The sequence below is a fragment of the Lissotriton vulgaris genome, chromosome 4_1, assembly GCF_964263255.1.
Source record: "Lissotriton vulgaris chromosome 4_1, aLisVul1.2, whole genome shotgun sequence".
Taxonomy (NCBI): domain Eukaryota; kingdom Metazoa; phylum Chordata; class Amphibia; order Caudata; family Salamandridae; genus Lissotriton; species Lissotriton vulgaris.
This window is the reverse complement of record NC_141691.1, coordinates 1,983,590,443-1,983,607,360: the sequence shown is the minus strand read 5'-3', so window position 1 is coordinate 1,983,607,360 and position 16,918 is coordinate 1,983,590,443. Positions and strand designations below refer to the sequence as shown.

Here is a 16,918-nt window from a genome sequence, read left to right as displayed (position 1 = left end):
CCTAAGCCTTTCTCTCATTATACCTACCCAGCCCTCCTCTCACTATACCCCCAGCCCTCCTCTCGCTAAACCCCCATCCCTCCTCTTGCTATACCTCCCTAAGCCTACCTCTCACTGTACCCCCAGGCTCCTCTCACTATACCTACCCAGACCTCCTCTTACTATACCCCCCCAGCCCTCCTCTCACTATACCTCCCCCAGTGGCCCATTCATTATACCTCTCCCAGCCCTCCTTTCACTATACCCCCCAGCCTTCCTCTCACTATACCTCCGCAGCCTCCATTTACTATACCTACCCAGCCCTCCTCTCATTATACCTCGGTCAGCCCTTCTCTTACAATACCTCGCTCAGTCCTCATTTCACTATACCCCCAGGCCTCCTCTCACTATACCTCCCTAAGCTTTCCTCCCACTATACTCCCCAGCCCATCTCTCACCATACCTTCCCCAGCAATCCTCGCATTATACCTCCTCACACCTTACCTCCCTCAGCCCTCCATTTACTATACCTCCCTCAGCCTCCTCCCACCATATGTAAATTGATACTTGTATAGCGCACTACTCACCCGCAAGGGTCTCAAGGCGCTTGTACGAATACCGCTGTGGAACCTTTCCCTGTGAGGCGTCCACTCCTGGGCACTCCCAAGGTGGAGGCCAGTCATCCGTAGCGTTGTGGGGGCCGTTGTGGAGATTAAGCAAGCTATTGCCCAGAGTTGCAGAGTGGGACTCCATGATTGGAATAGGCACCGAGGTGAGAATTATCAGGTCCGTGGAATTTTGAGCCCAAGACCCGCCGAGGCAGGGAATTGAACCCTGGTCCCGGGCCAGACCTCTGCATCAGGGTCTGCCGCTCTAACCATTGAGCCACACTTCTCTACATACCTCCCTCAGCCCTCCTCTCACTATACCTCTGTCAGCCCTCCATTTACTATACCTCCCTCAGTCTTCCTCTTACTATACCCCAGCCCTCCTCTCACTATACCTGTCAGCCTCCATTTACTACACCTCCCTCAGCCCTCCTCTCACCGTTCCTACCTCAGCCCTCCTCTCACCATACTTACCCCAGCCCTCCTCTCACAATACCTCCCTCAGCCCTCCTGATACCATACCACCCTCAGCCCTACTCGCACCATACCTCCCTCAGCCCTCCTTCCACTATACCTCCCCTAACCCTCCTCTCACTATACCTTCTTCAGTTTTCCTCTCACTATACCTCCCCAAGCCCTACTAGCCAGATCTCTCGGAATCACCCTGGACTCTTTCCCACTGGAAATACGCAGAATCTCCTCCAAGATTGCCTTCAAATTGGAAGTAAAAAGATTCCTTATGAACAAGTTCTTACCTTAAACAGGTCTCGGATCCTCTGCTCTAATACATTGGACTCACACCCTAAGCCCTGCGCTGGGTGTTATTCTTCTTTACTAATCATCTGCTCCCCTCCCAGTTCGCTACGTACCAGTTATTATCTCATTCTTGGTTGTCCCTTTCGATTGTAACCCTTTTGTTTGGTATATCTATTTGATTTGTTTGGGTTGGTATTGCTTGTGATGCCTATACTGCAACTGTTACCTTCCTTTCCCTCATATTGTCAAGCGCTCTGATATCCTTTGGGATCATGTTTGCGCTTTATAAAACTTTACAAATAAATACTATCACTATACCTCTCCCATCCCTCCTCTCACTATACCTCTCCCAGCCCTCCTCTCACTAGACATCCTCTCACAATACCTCCCTCAGCCCTCCATTCACTAAACCTCCCTCATCCCTCCTCTTACTATAACTCCCCAGCCCTGCTCTCACTATACATCCCCCAGCACTCCATTTACTATACCCCCAGGCCCCCGCTCACTATACCCCAGCCCTCCTCTCACTATACCTCCCTCAGCCCTCCTCTCACTATACTCCCCCAGCCCTCCTCTCACTTTACCTCCCCCAAGTCCTCTCTCACTATACCTCCCTCACTCCTCCATCACTATACCTCTCCTAGCCATCCTTTCACTATCCCTCCCCAGCCCTCCTATCACACTACCTCCCCTGCCCCTCCTCTCATTATACCTCCCTCAGCCCTCCATTTACTATACCGCCCTCAGCCATCCTCTTACTATACCTCCCCAGCCCTCCTCTCACTATACCTCACTCAGCCCTCCATTTACTATCCCGCTCACATCCCTCCTCTCATTATACCTCCCTCAGCCCTCCTCTCACAGTACCTCCTGCAGCCTTCCTCTCACTATACCTCCCCCAGCCCTCCTCTCACTATACCTCCCTCAGTTTTCCTGTCACTATACCTCCCCAGCCCGCCTCTCACTAAACCTCCCCAAGCGCTACTATCACTATACTTCTTCCATCCCTCCTCTCACTATACCTCCCTCAGCCCTCCTCTCCCTATACTTCCCTCATCCCTCTTCTCACCATACCTCCCATAGCCGTCCTCTCACTAAATCTCCCACAGTCATCTTCTCACTATACCTACCTCAGCCCTCCATTTACTATACCTCTGCCAGCCCCACTCTCACTGTACCTCCCGACTCCATACACCTCCCCAGCCCCCTCTCCCTACACCTCCCCAGCCACCCTCTCACTATACATCTTTCAGTCCCCCTCTCACTATACTTCTCCCAGCTCTCCTATCACTATACCTCCCCCAGCCCTCCTACAACTATACCTTCCCCACCCCATCACCATACCTCTATCACACCCTCCTCTCACTATACCTCCCCATGTCTCCTCTCACTATACCCCCAGCCCTCACTATATTTTCCACAGCCTCCTCTTGCCATACTTCCCTACCACCACTTTCCAATCTACATCCTCTAATGCTTCCTCTCATTATACCTCACCCAGCCCTCCTCTCATTATACCTCCCTCAGCCCTTCTCTCACTATGCCTCCCTCAGCCATCCATTCACTATACCTCCCTAAGCCCCCCTCCAATTATCTCTCCCAGACTCCTCTCACTATACCTCCCCAGCCCTCCTCCCACTATACCTCCTTTAGCCCACCTCTCATTACACATCCCCAGCCCTCCTCTCAAAATACCTCCCGCAGCTCTCCTATAATTATACTTCCCTCATCCCTCCTCTCAGTACACCTCCCTCATCCCAATACACCTACCTCATCCCTCCTAGCGCCAAACCTCCCCAACCCTCCTCTCACTATGCCTTCCCCCGCCCTCCTCTCACTATACTTCCAGAAGCTCTCCTCTCCCTATACCTCCCTTAGACGTCTTCTCACTATACCTCTTCAGCCCTCTTTACCATACCTCCCTCAGCCCTCTTCTCACCAAATGTCCACAGCCCTCTTTTCAGTATTCCTCCCTCAGCCCCCCTCAATGTACTTTCTCAGCCCTCCTCACCATACCTCCTCAGCCCTCCTCTCACTGCACCCCTAAACCAAGCTTTGGTTCTTTCATCTCCTCTCTCGCAATACCTCCACACTTCCCTCATGTTTTTCTCTACCCCTCCATTCACCATACCTCAGTACCATACAACTAATCTCTCATCTCTTCTCTCACCAAATCTTCCTTAGCCTTCCTCTCACCATTGCCCTCATACCCCAACACGTCTCTCACCCGCCTTCCATAAACATTCCCTAGTACGTTACCTCTCACCCCTTTTTAGATTCCTGTAATCACATAATATTGCTATATCTGACTATTATACCGAGAGTCACGTTGCAGTTACCTTGCGGTTAAAAGAGACTTGACTTGAATGGTGCAGCAGGTGCAGTGGTACCGGGGCCAAAAGCTCTGGGGACCCCACTAAACCCAGATTATTGCTAAAATGAAAACTAAACAGGCAGTCACAAGTGCAGTTACCTTGCAGACAACAGGGTCATGATTTCAATGGTGCAGCAGGTGCAGTGACATCAGGACCAAAAGCTCTAGTCACCCCACTAAACACCTACAATTGCTATATTTTACTACTACATAGGCAGTCACAGGTGCAGCTACCTTGCAGTTAAAGGGGTCTTGATTTAAATGGTGCAGTAGGTGAATTGGCACTAGAGCCAAAAGTTGTCTTACCTACTCTAAACACCTAATACAGGCAGTCACAAATGTAGTTATCCTGCCGGCACTAGGGTCATGGTTTGAATGGTGCATCGGGTGCAGTGGCACCGGGGCCAAAACTTGTCAGAACTCCTCGTCAATTATTTCTATTATTTCCCTCTGTCATTTTTCAAAAATTTGCTAGTACTTACCCGCACTATGCCACTAGTAACAGCACAATATATTGCCTTTTTGTACAAAAACAGGTCATAACGCTTTAACAGACTTTCTGTAACTTATACTGTACAACTACTCAGCAAGCTACAACTTACCACAAAAAAGAGCTTCTTAATTACATAGGCGAAACCTAATGAATTTACCAATGCTTGTTCACATATTTATCCTACCTCCATATCCCACCACCCCACTCTTACCCTTGTCTTCCTACCCCGTCTCCCACCATGATTCACTTACCCCTTCTCTCACATCTAACACATCTCCTACCATGTCTCACATCTCCAAGCACACCATTAACCCCTCTTCTCATATACACCCCACACCACACCTCTCACCCCTCCTGTCGCAAACACCCCATACACATCTCCTACTACACCTCTCTCTCTCTCTCTCTCTCTCTCTCTCACAAACACCCCATACAACCATTCTCCTATCACACCTCTCACCCTTTATCTCACACACACCTCATACCACTTCCCACCCTTCCTCTAATACACCCCATGCCACCTCTCAGCCTTCCTCTAATACACCCCATGCCACCTCTCACCCTTCCTCGCACACACCTCATACCACCTCTCACCCTTCCTCTCATACACCTCATACCACCTCTCACCCTTCCTCTCATACACCTCATACCACCTCTCACCCTTCCTCGCACACACCTCATACCACCTCTCACCCTTCCTCTCATACACCTCATACCACCGCTCACCCTTCCTCTCATACACCTCATACCACCTCTCACCCTTCCTCGCACACACCTCATACCACCTCTCACCCTTCCTCTCATACACCTCATACCACCTCTCACCCTTCCTCTCATACACCTCATACCACCTCTCACCCTTCCTCTCATACACCTCATACCACCTCTCACCCTTCCTCTCATACACCTCATACCACCTCTCACCCTTCCAGTCACACACACCCCACACCACCATCTCATACCACACCTCTCACCCCTTCTCACACACACCTCATCCCACCATCTCATACCAGGCCTCTCACCCCTTCTCACACACACCTCATACCTATCCCCGCGCAGAGGGCTGCAGCCAGCAGGGAGACGAGAAGCACCTTCATGCTGAGAGGATCCTGGGAGCTGATGTGCTGCCTGCCCGGCCCTGGGTCTTATATACCCTCGCAGTGATTGCTTTTGGATACAGTAGACGTCACTTACTACGTAGAAAACAGATTGCACCGAGAAGCTTTTGCTCCAGGCACAATGACCCCACCTTGCAGGGCAGGTTCCTAGTCTGCTATAAATGCATTCCTTGCGTTCCTCTCTTGTTCACACCACGAACAGCAACAACTCCTACAACTGCAATGCAAGCAGCTTTTACACATAGAGATCAGGCCTCTGATATGCAGCTGCAGAGTCTCCTACACACAAAAAACAGGCACATATAGAGCAAAGTTTCATTACACGCAGGTAACAGGCGCAGCATAGGCAGCTGCAGTGCAGACTTTAATTACACACAGGTAACATGCACAGCATAGGCAGCTACAGAGCAGACTTCCATTACACACAGGTAACAGACACAGCATAGGCAGCTGCAGTGCAGACTTCCATTACACACAGGCACAGCATAGGCAGCTGCAGTGCAGACTTCCATTACACACAGGTAACAGACACAGCATAGGCAGCTGCAGTGCAGACTTCCATTACACACAGGCACAGCATAGGCAGCTACAGAGCAGACTTCCATTACACACAGGTAACAGACACAGCATAGGCAGCTGCAGTGCAGACTTCCATTACACACAGGCACAGCATAGGCAGCTGCAGTGCAGACTTCCATTACACACAGGCACAGCATAGGCAGCTGCAGGACAGACTTCCATTACACACAGGTAACAGACACAGCATAGGCAGCTGCAGTGCAGACTTCCATTACACACAGGCACAGCATAGGCAGCTGCAGGACAGACTTCCATTACACGCAGGTAACAGACACAGCATAGGCAGCTGCAGTGCAGACTTCCATTACACACAGGCACAGCATAGGCAGCTGCAGTGCAGACTTCCATTACACACAGGCACAGCATAGGCTGCTGCATGGCAGGTTCCATTACACACAAGTAACAGGAATAGCATATGCAGCTGCAGGGCATACTTCCATTACACACAGGTAACAGATACAGCATAGGCAGCTGCAGGGCAAACTTTGATTACACACAGGTAACGGCCACAGCATAGGCAGCTAGCATGCAAGCTTCCCTTACACACAGGTAACAGGCACAGCATAGGAATATTCAGAGCAGGCCTCCATTACATGCAGTAACAGGCACAGGATAGGAAGATGCAGGGCATACTTCCATTACTCACATGTAACAGGCACACCATAGGCAGCTGCAGAGCAGGCTTTGATTACACCTGGTAACAGGCACAGCATAGGCAGCTGCTGGGCAGACTTCCATTACACGTAGGTAACAGGCGCAGCATAGGCAGCTGGCATGCAGGATTCCATTACACACAGGTAACAGGCACATCATTGGCAGCTGCAGGGCAGACTTCCATTACACACATACCAGGCACAGCATAGGAACATGCAGTGAAAGCTTCTCTTACACACTGGACTGGTATAGCAAAGTCTGCTGTAGCACCAATACCCCTTACCCACAGAGAAGAATAACACACAGGGAACAGCAACAACTCAGGAACCGGCAGTGCATGCCCCATTTACACACAGAGTACAGAGTCTGCACAGGCAGCAGCAGAGCAAGCATCTCTGGCATAGGTAGGTTCTCTACCACACAGACATATCCTGCAACAGTTAGCTGGGCTGCAAGCCTCTCATTGGAAGCTGGGTCTGGTGGCTCAGTGGACTAAAGCAGCCACTGCAGTGGACTGTGTTTAACCTCATGGTTACAGGTTCAAATCCCAGCATGTCGGCTCAGCCTTTTATCCATCTGAAGTCGATAAAAGGAGTACATTGAGTTAGGTAACAATAAACATCTGTTATTCAGCGTCAGGACACCTATGGGTAATTGTGCGCCTTACAAATACACATGTCATGTTATTAGCACTATGAATTTTAGAAGGAGTGAGCGACCCGAAATACCCTTGAGGGCTTGGGTAATAAAGTTGAAACGGTAAGTTTGCCTTCAAGGGAATTTATTCAAACTATATTTTGTTTAGTTGAAGTTGTTTTTGAGAAGGACCAGTCACTTGTCCTTGGAGTGAATATATCAACAATTTTCTAGTTTAACAAGAGCATTGCATCAACATATAACATGTAAACATATAAACAAAGACACAAGGTGTATACGAAAAAATATATCTTTATCAAATAGCTCAGTCAAAGAAATCAGCTACATATACAGATCAATAAGCAAATAAAAATTAGGACTGTAGGTACACATATAAGTAGATTACAAAGTGACACAACAGAACCTAAAAAGACACCTATCCCAAATCACATTGAGTAAAACAAAAGAGAGGGATAAGGTGTAAAGTCGACGTTTCGGTTTCTCAGGCGTTAGTTTGCTGAAACCATCCTCAGGACTGTTATTAAATTGTGGTCTGTATAGAGATATTGTTATCTGTAAATCAAAGAATAATTCACAGTTACAATATTGAACTAAATATTAACGTTACACCCTGGTGAAGAAGACATTTGAGACAATTGACTACAAGAAAGACACACTATGTACCATAAAGGCATTATACAAATACACAATATATTTACATGAGATCACTGTCAATTTAAAGTACTTTTGCTTAAATGCAAGAAACTTTACGGTTGTTCCATGTAGGTTAATCTGGAATAAACAAAATTCTTCACAGTGTTTTCTATTAGAAACATATCAAATTATATTAAAGACCTTCTGTATAAAGTCAACACAAATGTACAATTGCTTAAAATTCAACAAACAAGCTTCTATATCATGACAATCTGTTGTTTCATATCAGATAGCTATCATGTGAATCTATTGTTTCATTTCAGATAACGCCCGATAGTTTCGGGATGCAACTCAGTGCTCAAACCTTTGGCACAATATGCGGATTTTTTTGTAACACCATTTGCCATTGAACGCTCCACATACATTAGGGATACCACAGCTGTAATAAATGAAGTCGAAGGATTTCATTTTGACCCGACAACAAGTATATTAGCCTCTATGGACATAGAGAGTTTATATACAAACATTCCACAAAGTGAGGTTCTGGACTTACTTTACAAACTTTTGGAAACCAGACCAAGACCCCATTCTGTCCCCACTGACTTCATTATAGAATGCACAAGAGTACCTCTATGTGAAAACTTTTTTCTATATCAAAACACATTTTACCAGCAACAAAAAGGCGTAGCCATGGGCGCTGTTTTTGCCCCAGATATTGCCAACATTTATGTTGCTCAATTTGAGGATGATCACATCTGGCACTCCTCCAATCCATTTTCATCAAGGATCCTAAAATGGCTACGTTATATTGATGACGTGTTTTTAATATGGGAGGGTACAGTTGACCAATTGAAGGAATTCCACATATGGTTGAATTCCAGAAATACTAATCTTCAGTTTACACTTGAGTATAATGACACTGAAATGCCTTTCTTGGACATTAACATCAAGGTGGACATCAATAAACAACTTTTCACCACCTTATTCACCAAGAAAACTGCAAGAAATACATTACTGAAGTATACCAGCCATCATCCACAGGCGCTGAAAGATGGTCTACCTTTTGGGCAGTTTCTTCGCCTTCGGCGAAACTGTACATATAAAGAAGACTACTTTCTAGAAGCAAAAAAATTGAAAGATAAATTGTTTTCTCGTGGTTATCCTGGTAGACTACTAAGGAGATCAATGAAAAGAGCATGGTACCAAGACCGTGATGCTTTGTTAACAGTAAAAGAACGCCCAAATGAGACAAACATAGTCTGTATAACCACCTTTGGAACGCATTCTAATGCAATTAAAAAAATCATATCAAAACAGTGGAATTTACTCCACTCTTTCCCTGAACTAAAGCAGAAGCCGCTATTTGCCTTTAAGAGAGGCACGAATCTACAAGACAGACTGATTCATGCGTATGAAAATCCGCCTACAGGGAACATTGTAAACAACATGAGGCAACTGAGCCCTGTGGTAGGCCACTTTAAATGCAATAATTGTGCTGCTTGTGCAACCACTAGAACAGTAAAAGCCTGTACAATTAACAACATTCAGTTCACGAACAAAAGTTTTTCAAACTGCAATACCACCAATGTGGTTTATTGCATTCAATGTCCTTGCCTTTTACACTATGTGGGTAAAACAATCCAACCCATAAAGAAGCACATTTTGCAACATCAGTCGCGCATCCGTTGCAAAAAGGAGACAGCCCCCCTAGTGGAACATTTTTTACGGTTGGGCCACAAGGAGACTGAAATGATATGGTGGGTTTTGGAAGTAATAAAACCAAACAAAAGGCAAAACAACAGTGACAAAATACTAACTATACGTGAAGGCAAACTTATATGCCTTACTGACACTGTTAAACGTGGTCTGAATTCAGCAACAGAATGGCATGCCCTGGCATGCCTGACCTGAATATGTTTAATCCATCCGTTCAAAAGACCAATATTGTAGTAGCAAGGAGTTCGATTACTATGAAATAACAACTGTTTACATGAACTCATGTTTGCTCAATATACTTTTTTAAAAATAGGAAATGTCAATATTACATATTGCCTGTTCATTTTTTGTTACTTTCCTATATCACTTGAAATGTCTTGTACAAAAACGGATGTTCTGTGAATAAACCCATGAAACCTCCTGTTCCATTCTAAACGACATCCTTTGACTAGTCCAAGATGGCCGCCAAGTATAGTCCTATCTTTGTTTCCAAACAACTCGTTCATAAACACGAGAGCGGTCAGTTACCACTCGTGGGTCCGTACAGATGAGACGTGCTTCTACTCTACTCTGTCCGAGTACTAGGTAAGAATCGTGGAATTGAGGCCACATTTCATTTAGCTCAGGACTTAGCCTCCCCATGTAATCCTGACGTCTCATCATTGCGCATAATGCGTATTTAATCCTAAATGTACCATCCTGTCAATAGCATTGCGTTTGATAATGACACTTTTGATTCCCCTCGACTACTCTGGCATATATTGCTTAACGTCTCCTGTAGCGTCTTTTATTTTTAAAAACACTTAATGACCTTCCACAAGCACCTAAATTGCCGGTGTACACATTCCTGCACATTAATAATGCGCTTAGAACGACCCCGTCTTGGCCGCGTTTAACATTCAAAGCGGTGTTCTGATTTAAATGTTTAGCTTATGGCATGGCCGCACGACAGCGTGCGCGGTGGCGCTCGGAATTTCGGATGTATCCCGGCCATATAGACATGTTACATTGATTAACGCTGTGTTGCCAGTCTATGAGAAACTCGTGTTCGTGATACAAATGTACAAATGTTTAGCTTATGGCAAGCCCGCACGACAGCGTGCGCGGTGGCGCTCGGAATTTCGGATGTATCCCGGCCATATAGACATGTTACATTGATTAACGCTGTGTCGCCAGTCTATGAGAAACTCGTGTTCGTGATACATATGTATCTCTTTTTTTACCTGGGATAGGTGGCGCAGGATTAATAACTGCTCTACATATTACCGACTTCAGTTCGTATTGGCTTGAGTTTGATATCTTTGATTGACAAGATTCAACTGTACACATACGGGGTAAGACTTACCTTTAAATAGCACATGGCTAGTAGACCAAGATATAGATAAAACCCAGTAAATATTGATTATTACATTTTGCAGATTTTCTATTTCCGTCATATATATTTGAATTTTATGAGGAATTTCTATGAGGAATATCTCAACGACAGCCTGAATTATTACGTGCAGCTTCCCATCAAATAACTAATAGGTATGTGTTTATTCAAAAATATTTTTTACCTATGTCGACCTTATAGACACAGACCCTTAATTCTGGACCTTTATGTTTCAATCAGATTCGAAAAGACAGCTTGACTCACAGTCATCTATGGGATGCAATCACTATATTTTATAAACAGGTACTCATTCCCCCCTTTTATAAAAAAGATAGCTCTAAATTCGAACAAACAGATTTGTCCTATGTGGTCTCATATAACATCCGTGTCAAAAAACATGCTAAGGCAATAGGTCATCCCATCTTTGGGTTTGAACCATTACAAACGGTTTATGCCATGTAATTAATTGACGGCTATAATCATTGATGTTGCAATGATCTAACTAACAGGATCCTGGCTATCTGAAATGAAACAATAGATTCACATGATAGCTATCTGATATGAAACAACAGATTGTCATGATATAGAAGCTTGTTTGTTGAATTTTAAGCAATTGTACATTTGTGTTGACTTTATACAGAAGGTCTTTAATATAATTTGATATGTTTCTAATAGAAAACACTGTGAAGAATTTTGTTTATTCCAGATTAACCTACATGGAACAACCGTAAAGTTTCTTGCATTTAAGCAAAAGTACTTTAAATTGACAGTGATCTCATGTAAATATATTGTGTATTTGTATAATGCCTTTATGGTACCTAGTGTGTCTTTCTTGTAGTCAATTGTCTCAAATGTCTTCTTCACCAGGGTGTAACGTTAATATTTAGTTCAATATTGTAACTGTGAATTATTCTTTGATTTACAGATAACAATATCTCTATACAGACCACAATTTAATAACAGTCCTGAGGATGGTTTCAGCAAACTAACGCCTGAGAAACCGAAACGTCGACTTTACACCTTATCCCTCTCTTTTGTTTTACTCAATGTGATTTGGGATAGGTGTCTTTTTAGGTTCTGTTGTGTCACTTTGTAATCTACTTATATGTGTACCTACAGTCCTAATTTTTATTTGCTTATTGATCTGTATATGTAGCTGATTTCTTTGACTGAGCTATTTGATAAAGATATATTTTTTCGTATACACCTTGTGTCTTTGTTTATATGTTTACATGTTATATGTTGATGCAATGCTCTTGTTAAACTAGAAAATTGTTGATATATTCACTCCAAGGACAAGTGACTGGTCCTTCTCAAAAACAACTTCAACTAAACAAAATATAGTTTGAATAAATTTCCTTGAAGGCAAACTTACCTTTTCAATGTTATTAGCACATCACTCATTTGCACCTGAAAACCAAGGGGCATATTACTAACAACTAGCGATGATTATCGCTATGTTTGTTTAGCGGCAATATTAATATCGCCGAGCTCCGCTGATTTTTATCGCTTAGGAGCCTTGCTATTATCAAGGTTTATCTCCTAAGCCATAAAAATCGGCCGAAATGCATGAATATCGCTGTAAAGTCAGCGATATTCATGCATTACCGAGCAAATGCTCTTAGCCTAATATCCACCTACCACTGGATAACATGGCTAAGAACAGCTCTGGGCAGGCGTTAACTTTTCGAGATAATCCCGCTTAGCGCGATTATTTCCAAAAGTTGGTAATAGGAGATAGAGATGTTAGTGACCGTTTCCAGTTGCTAACATCTTGGCACGCCCACTTTGCATGTCATTAGCGATAATTATCGCTGACATGCAAAGTGGGCACTTAAATGCCCGCTATCTCCTACTAGCTGTCGCTAACTGGTGTTAGCGACAGCTAGGTAATAGGGCGATACAATTATCGCCGCTTTAGCGGTAAAAATTCCCGCTAAAGCAGCGATAATGCCCTTGGTAATATGCCCCCAAGATGCATATAACTATACCTCAAGAATAGCTGTCAACTGGCCATATGCCTACAGAGTGACATTGAGCCTGTCTTCACTTTTCATCACTACCTTGAGGATATTGTGACTTGTATTGGGAGTAGCTTGAGTTTTAGCTTCTACCGCGCCTTCTGAGGATGGGTTTAATGATTTACTTCAGTTCTTTTCTGACAACTTCGCAACTATTTTTCAGTTTAAATGTGTCTATTGAGTTTTCCACAAACAACATACCATATAGAGGCAGATTTAAAAACACAAGAGAAAGCGAGATACATTCTACAGCATCGATCTTAATTGGGTCTGACTTGGTGACATTGTATAAGACGAGATAATAGAAGTGAATGCCAAAAGTGGAGAGTGGTGTGCTTAACTCTGCCCCTGTTGGAAACCAAAAACACAAACTACCCCCCCCCCACTCCCCGTCTGGTAGCCATTGCCACACCCTGATCAAGTCCCCTGTCTGCATCCATAACTGCGCCAGCTAAACAGTGGGTGCAACAGGAGAGTCCTTCCATAGGTCTGATAGATGTAGCATTCGAAGGTACTTGGGCTGGGGAATTTCGTTGAATTCTGACGATAGTAGGGCGAGGAATGGGCCCCCATTTTTCTGAAAGGAGGCAGTGGAACTGTTTAGAGTAGCTGAGATGCGCTCCATCCCCAGAATGTACCAAAGCCTATGGAGCCAGCCAGTATGTGTAGGAGTAGTGGGGGATCCCCAATGAGATAGGATATTTTGTAGTGCTGCCCCTCGGGCCAAACCCATTTGGCGTCCCCTCATGCTCTTAAGTGGGTAGGTAATTGGGTTAGCGAGGCCTAACGCCAAATATACTGGAAGACACAGTATCTGTGTGTCAAATAGCTCATCTATTGGTCTAAGATCTTGGGCCAATAGTTAGACAGCACTGGGCTGTCCCATAAGATATGTAACAGTGTACCCTCATTATCACAGCCATGCCAACAAGTGGGGCTACGGTGTGGGTTAGCTCTATTCAATCACATAGGCGTGAAGTACCAATATGTGGCTATTTTCATAGCCGGTTCTATACTGGCTACATTCCGGGCTGTGTGTTTTGCCCTATAATAAATCCCTTCCCAGTCTTTCTGTGTGAGATCCCCCCTTGTTCTTTACCCCACCTCCTTTGACTCTGTGTAGCTTGCGACGGGGGGTTGGGCCTAACCATATCGTATATTTTAGAAATTAATCTCTTCTCATTAAGTTTAGTAATGAGCCATTTCTCGTACTTAGTCAGGCGGCGGCCCCCATGTTCCTTCATACCCGGTTGAAGAACCCAATGCCTAAGTTGCCAATACCTCAAGCGCTCAGACTCGGGAATTCCCTATTCCAGTTTCATTTGGGCGAAGAGAGAGATCAAATAGGTGCCCCACCGATCGGCAGGGTGTGTCCCATCACGCTTGGTAGGATTTGTCTGATACGCCAGGTGTGAACTCGCTGTTACCGAACAGTGGGGTCAATGGAGATGGATAATTTGTAGATTTCTTCGCTATGGCATCTCCATCCCAGACCGACATCACCAACCTTGTAATTGGGGATGCCAGCAAACCAAGGGGGCGTTGGGACTTTATCAGAAAGGGCACTTTCCATAGAGGGATTCCCGCTAAGACTCGATCCTGGAACAGCCATCGTTTTTCAGAATCTAGCCCTGCCCATTTCACCAAGTAGCGCAGTTCGGCTGCCTTAGTGTAACTGAGTAGGTCTGGTATACCCATCCCCCCTGCTCAGGTCAACCGTATCCCAGAGCTTCGCCCATCCGCGGGCGCGTCCCTGCCCAGATAAAGTGGTTAAGGTCCCGCTGCATCGAGGTGATCGCCTCAGGAGGGGGCACCGCCGGAAGCGTTAGGAAGAGATAGAGCATTTTAGAGAGGATAAACATTTTGACTGCTGTTATTCTTTCAAGCAGTAGAGGTGGTGCTTGCTCCAGGCTCCTAAGACTGCTTTCACTCGTCGTACCAGCTTGGCATGATTCAACTGGGCGGTCCGGCGCACCGTTGCTGCCATGTCTAGCCCCAAATATGGAATGGAGTCCACTATGTGGATACCAGATAACCATTCCTCCCTCGGGCTGATCGTGCAGGCCGCTGGATTAAGGTTTAGAATGAGTGATTTGCCCACATTAACCCGGAAGCCGGACACTCTACAGAACACTTTAAATTCCTCCAAGAAGGCTGGGATGGAGTCCCTCGGCTCGCCTAATGCTGCAATCACGTTGTCAGCATAGAGGCTGATTGGATGTGTTTCCTCCCCGAACGGGATACCATGTATGTGGGGATTATCTCGAATTATCTGCACTAGGGGTTCGATGTAGAGGGTGAACAGCAAGGGTAAGAGCATCCCTGACGAGTTCCCCGTTGTATGGTGAAGAGGCGTGATGAGATGCCGTTCACACTAATTGATGTAGTAGGTTGGTTATAGCAGTAGCCGTCCCAATCCCCACATTTCTCCCCTAATCCAAACGTATCCATTGTGTGATCAAGAATGCGCCATTTCACTCGAACAAACGCTTTTTCAGCGTCTACCTTCAGCAGGAGGGCGTCCATTTGTGTTTGATGGGCCTTGTCAATGGGATGGAGGATTCTCTTGGTGTTGTCCCCACTTTGGCGTGTTTGAATGAACCCTGCCTGGTCTGGCTTGATCAAATTCAACATGTTGGGACCTAACCTTGTGGCGGGTATGCCCATGAAGAGTTTAAAATCAACGTTAAGTAGAGAAATGGAGCAATATGAGCTACATTGCTGCCTGTCTTTGCCTGGCTTGGGCAGGACCACTATCGCCGCCTCCAAAATTGTCCCCGGGATAGAATGTGCCCCCCGAAGGATTTGAACAGCCTTGTCACAATCGGGGCTAAGATGTGACAGAATGTTTTATAAAATAGGGCAGGGAACCCATCAGGGCCCAGGGATTCGAGCACCTTAACCCCTTGGTGCTCATGACGGCCCCCTGCCGTCATGCACCATGGTGGGCGGGTGCGGAGGACGGCCGGGGGCTGTCCGAACTCCGCCCACTCAATAAAAGTCACGTACAGCGCGAAAAGTCGCCGCACACACAAGGGGTTAAGGTGCGAGATCTGCGAAACTACTTCCTCTATGCGGATGGGAGCATCCAAAGCCGCTGCCTGGTCTGTAGTTAGTGTGGACATATTGAGCGATTGGAGGTATTCTGAGATGTCCTTGTCGGACGAGTCATCTGCTGAATATAATTTTCCATAAAACTCCCAGAAAGCATGCGCTATCTCTTGATCCCCAGTTATCTCTTCATTCTGTTCCCCCTCTCGTAGTGAGGTGACTTGAGTCTGTTGCCTTTGGGCCCTCAGCCTATTAGCAAGAAGGCGTCCCATGTAGTAAGAGTGCTTCAGTCGTACCGCAGTGTGTTCTGCCCTGTCTAAATCTAACCCCGCCAGCTGTGCCCTTGAAAGCCTTTAACTGCCTCCAAACCCTTGGTGCCCCAGTCCAGCTATGTATGTATGTATGTATGTATAAACTATTTTGTAGCGCGCTCCGTTACTTGGGAGTATCCTGGCGCGTGACCCTCTCTTGTTCCTGAACTTAAGCAGATAGGGATGCCCGTAGTTCCCTGCACTCCTTATTGGTAGCTGCCGCTATAGCGATGAGCTCCTCCCTTACCACTGTTTTCATGGCTTCCCACAGGGTTGTGATGGCTATGTCTGGGGTGTTGATGATAGCGAGGTAGTCCTGAATGCGCTTAGTGAGCTGTTGCTTCACAGTCTCCCGGTGTAGCAAGTTTTCTTTAAGCCTCCAACACCCAGACTGATGGGGACACTGTGGCAACAGAATATTTGCAATCAGCGCGTCATGATCAGAAAGGGCAGCCGGTTTGATGCTCACTGACGTGACTGCCTTGTTAACCTCTCCTGTACCTAAGAGATAATCTATTCGCGCATAGGATCTATGTGCATGGGAAAAGAAGATGTATTGTGTAGAAGTTGGATGGGCCGCCCTCCAGATGTCCACC

The 16,918-nt window shown here is 45.8% G+C and overlaps 1 protein-coding gene across 1 annotated transcript in view; it reads right to left on the bottom strand.

The window, feature by feature from the left end:
• Positions 1-5,388, bottom strand: part of LOC147724783 (lymphocyte antigen 6E-like) — a 62,957-nt gene extending 57,569 nt beyond the window's left edge. Inside the window, exon 1 of the mRNA XM_086967066.1 lies at positions 5,256-5,388. Within this exon, the coding sequence (XP_086823192.1) occupies positions 5,256-5,307 (52 nt within the window). The 5' untranslated portion in view covers positions 5,308-5,388. The remainder of the gene's footprint in view (positions 1-5,255) is intronic.
• Positions 5,389-16,918: the final 11,530 nt, after the last annotated feature.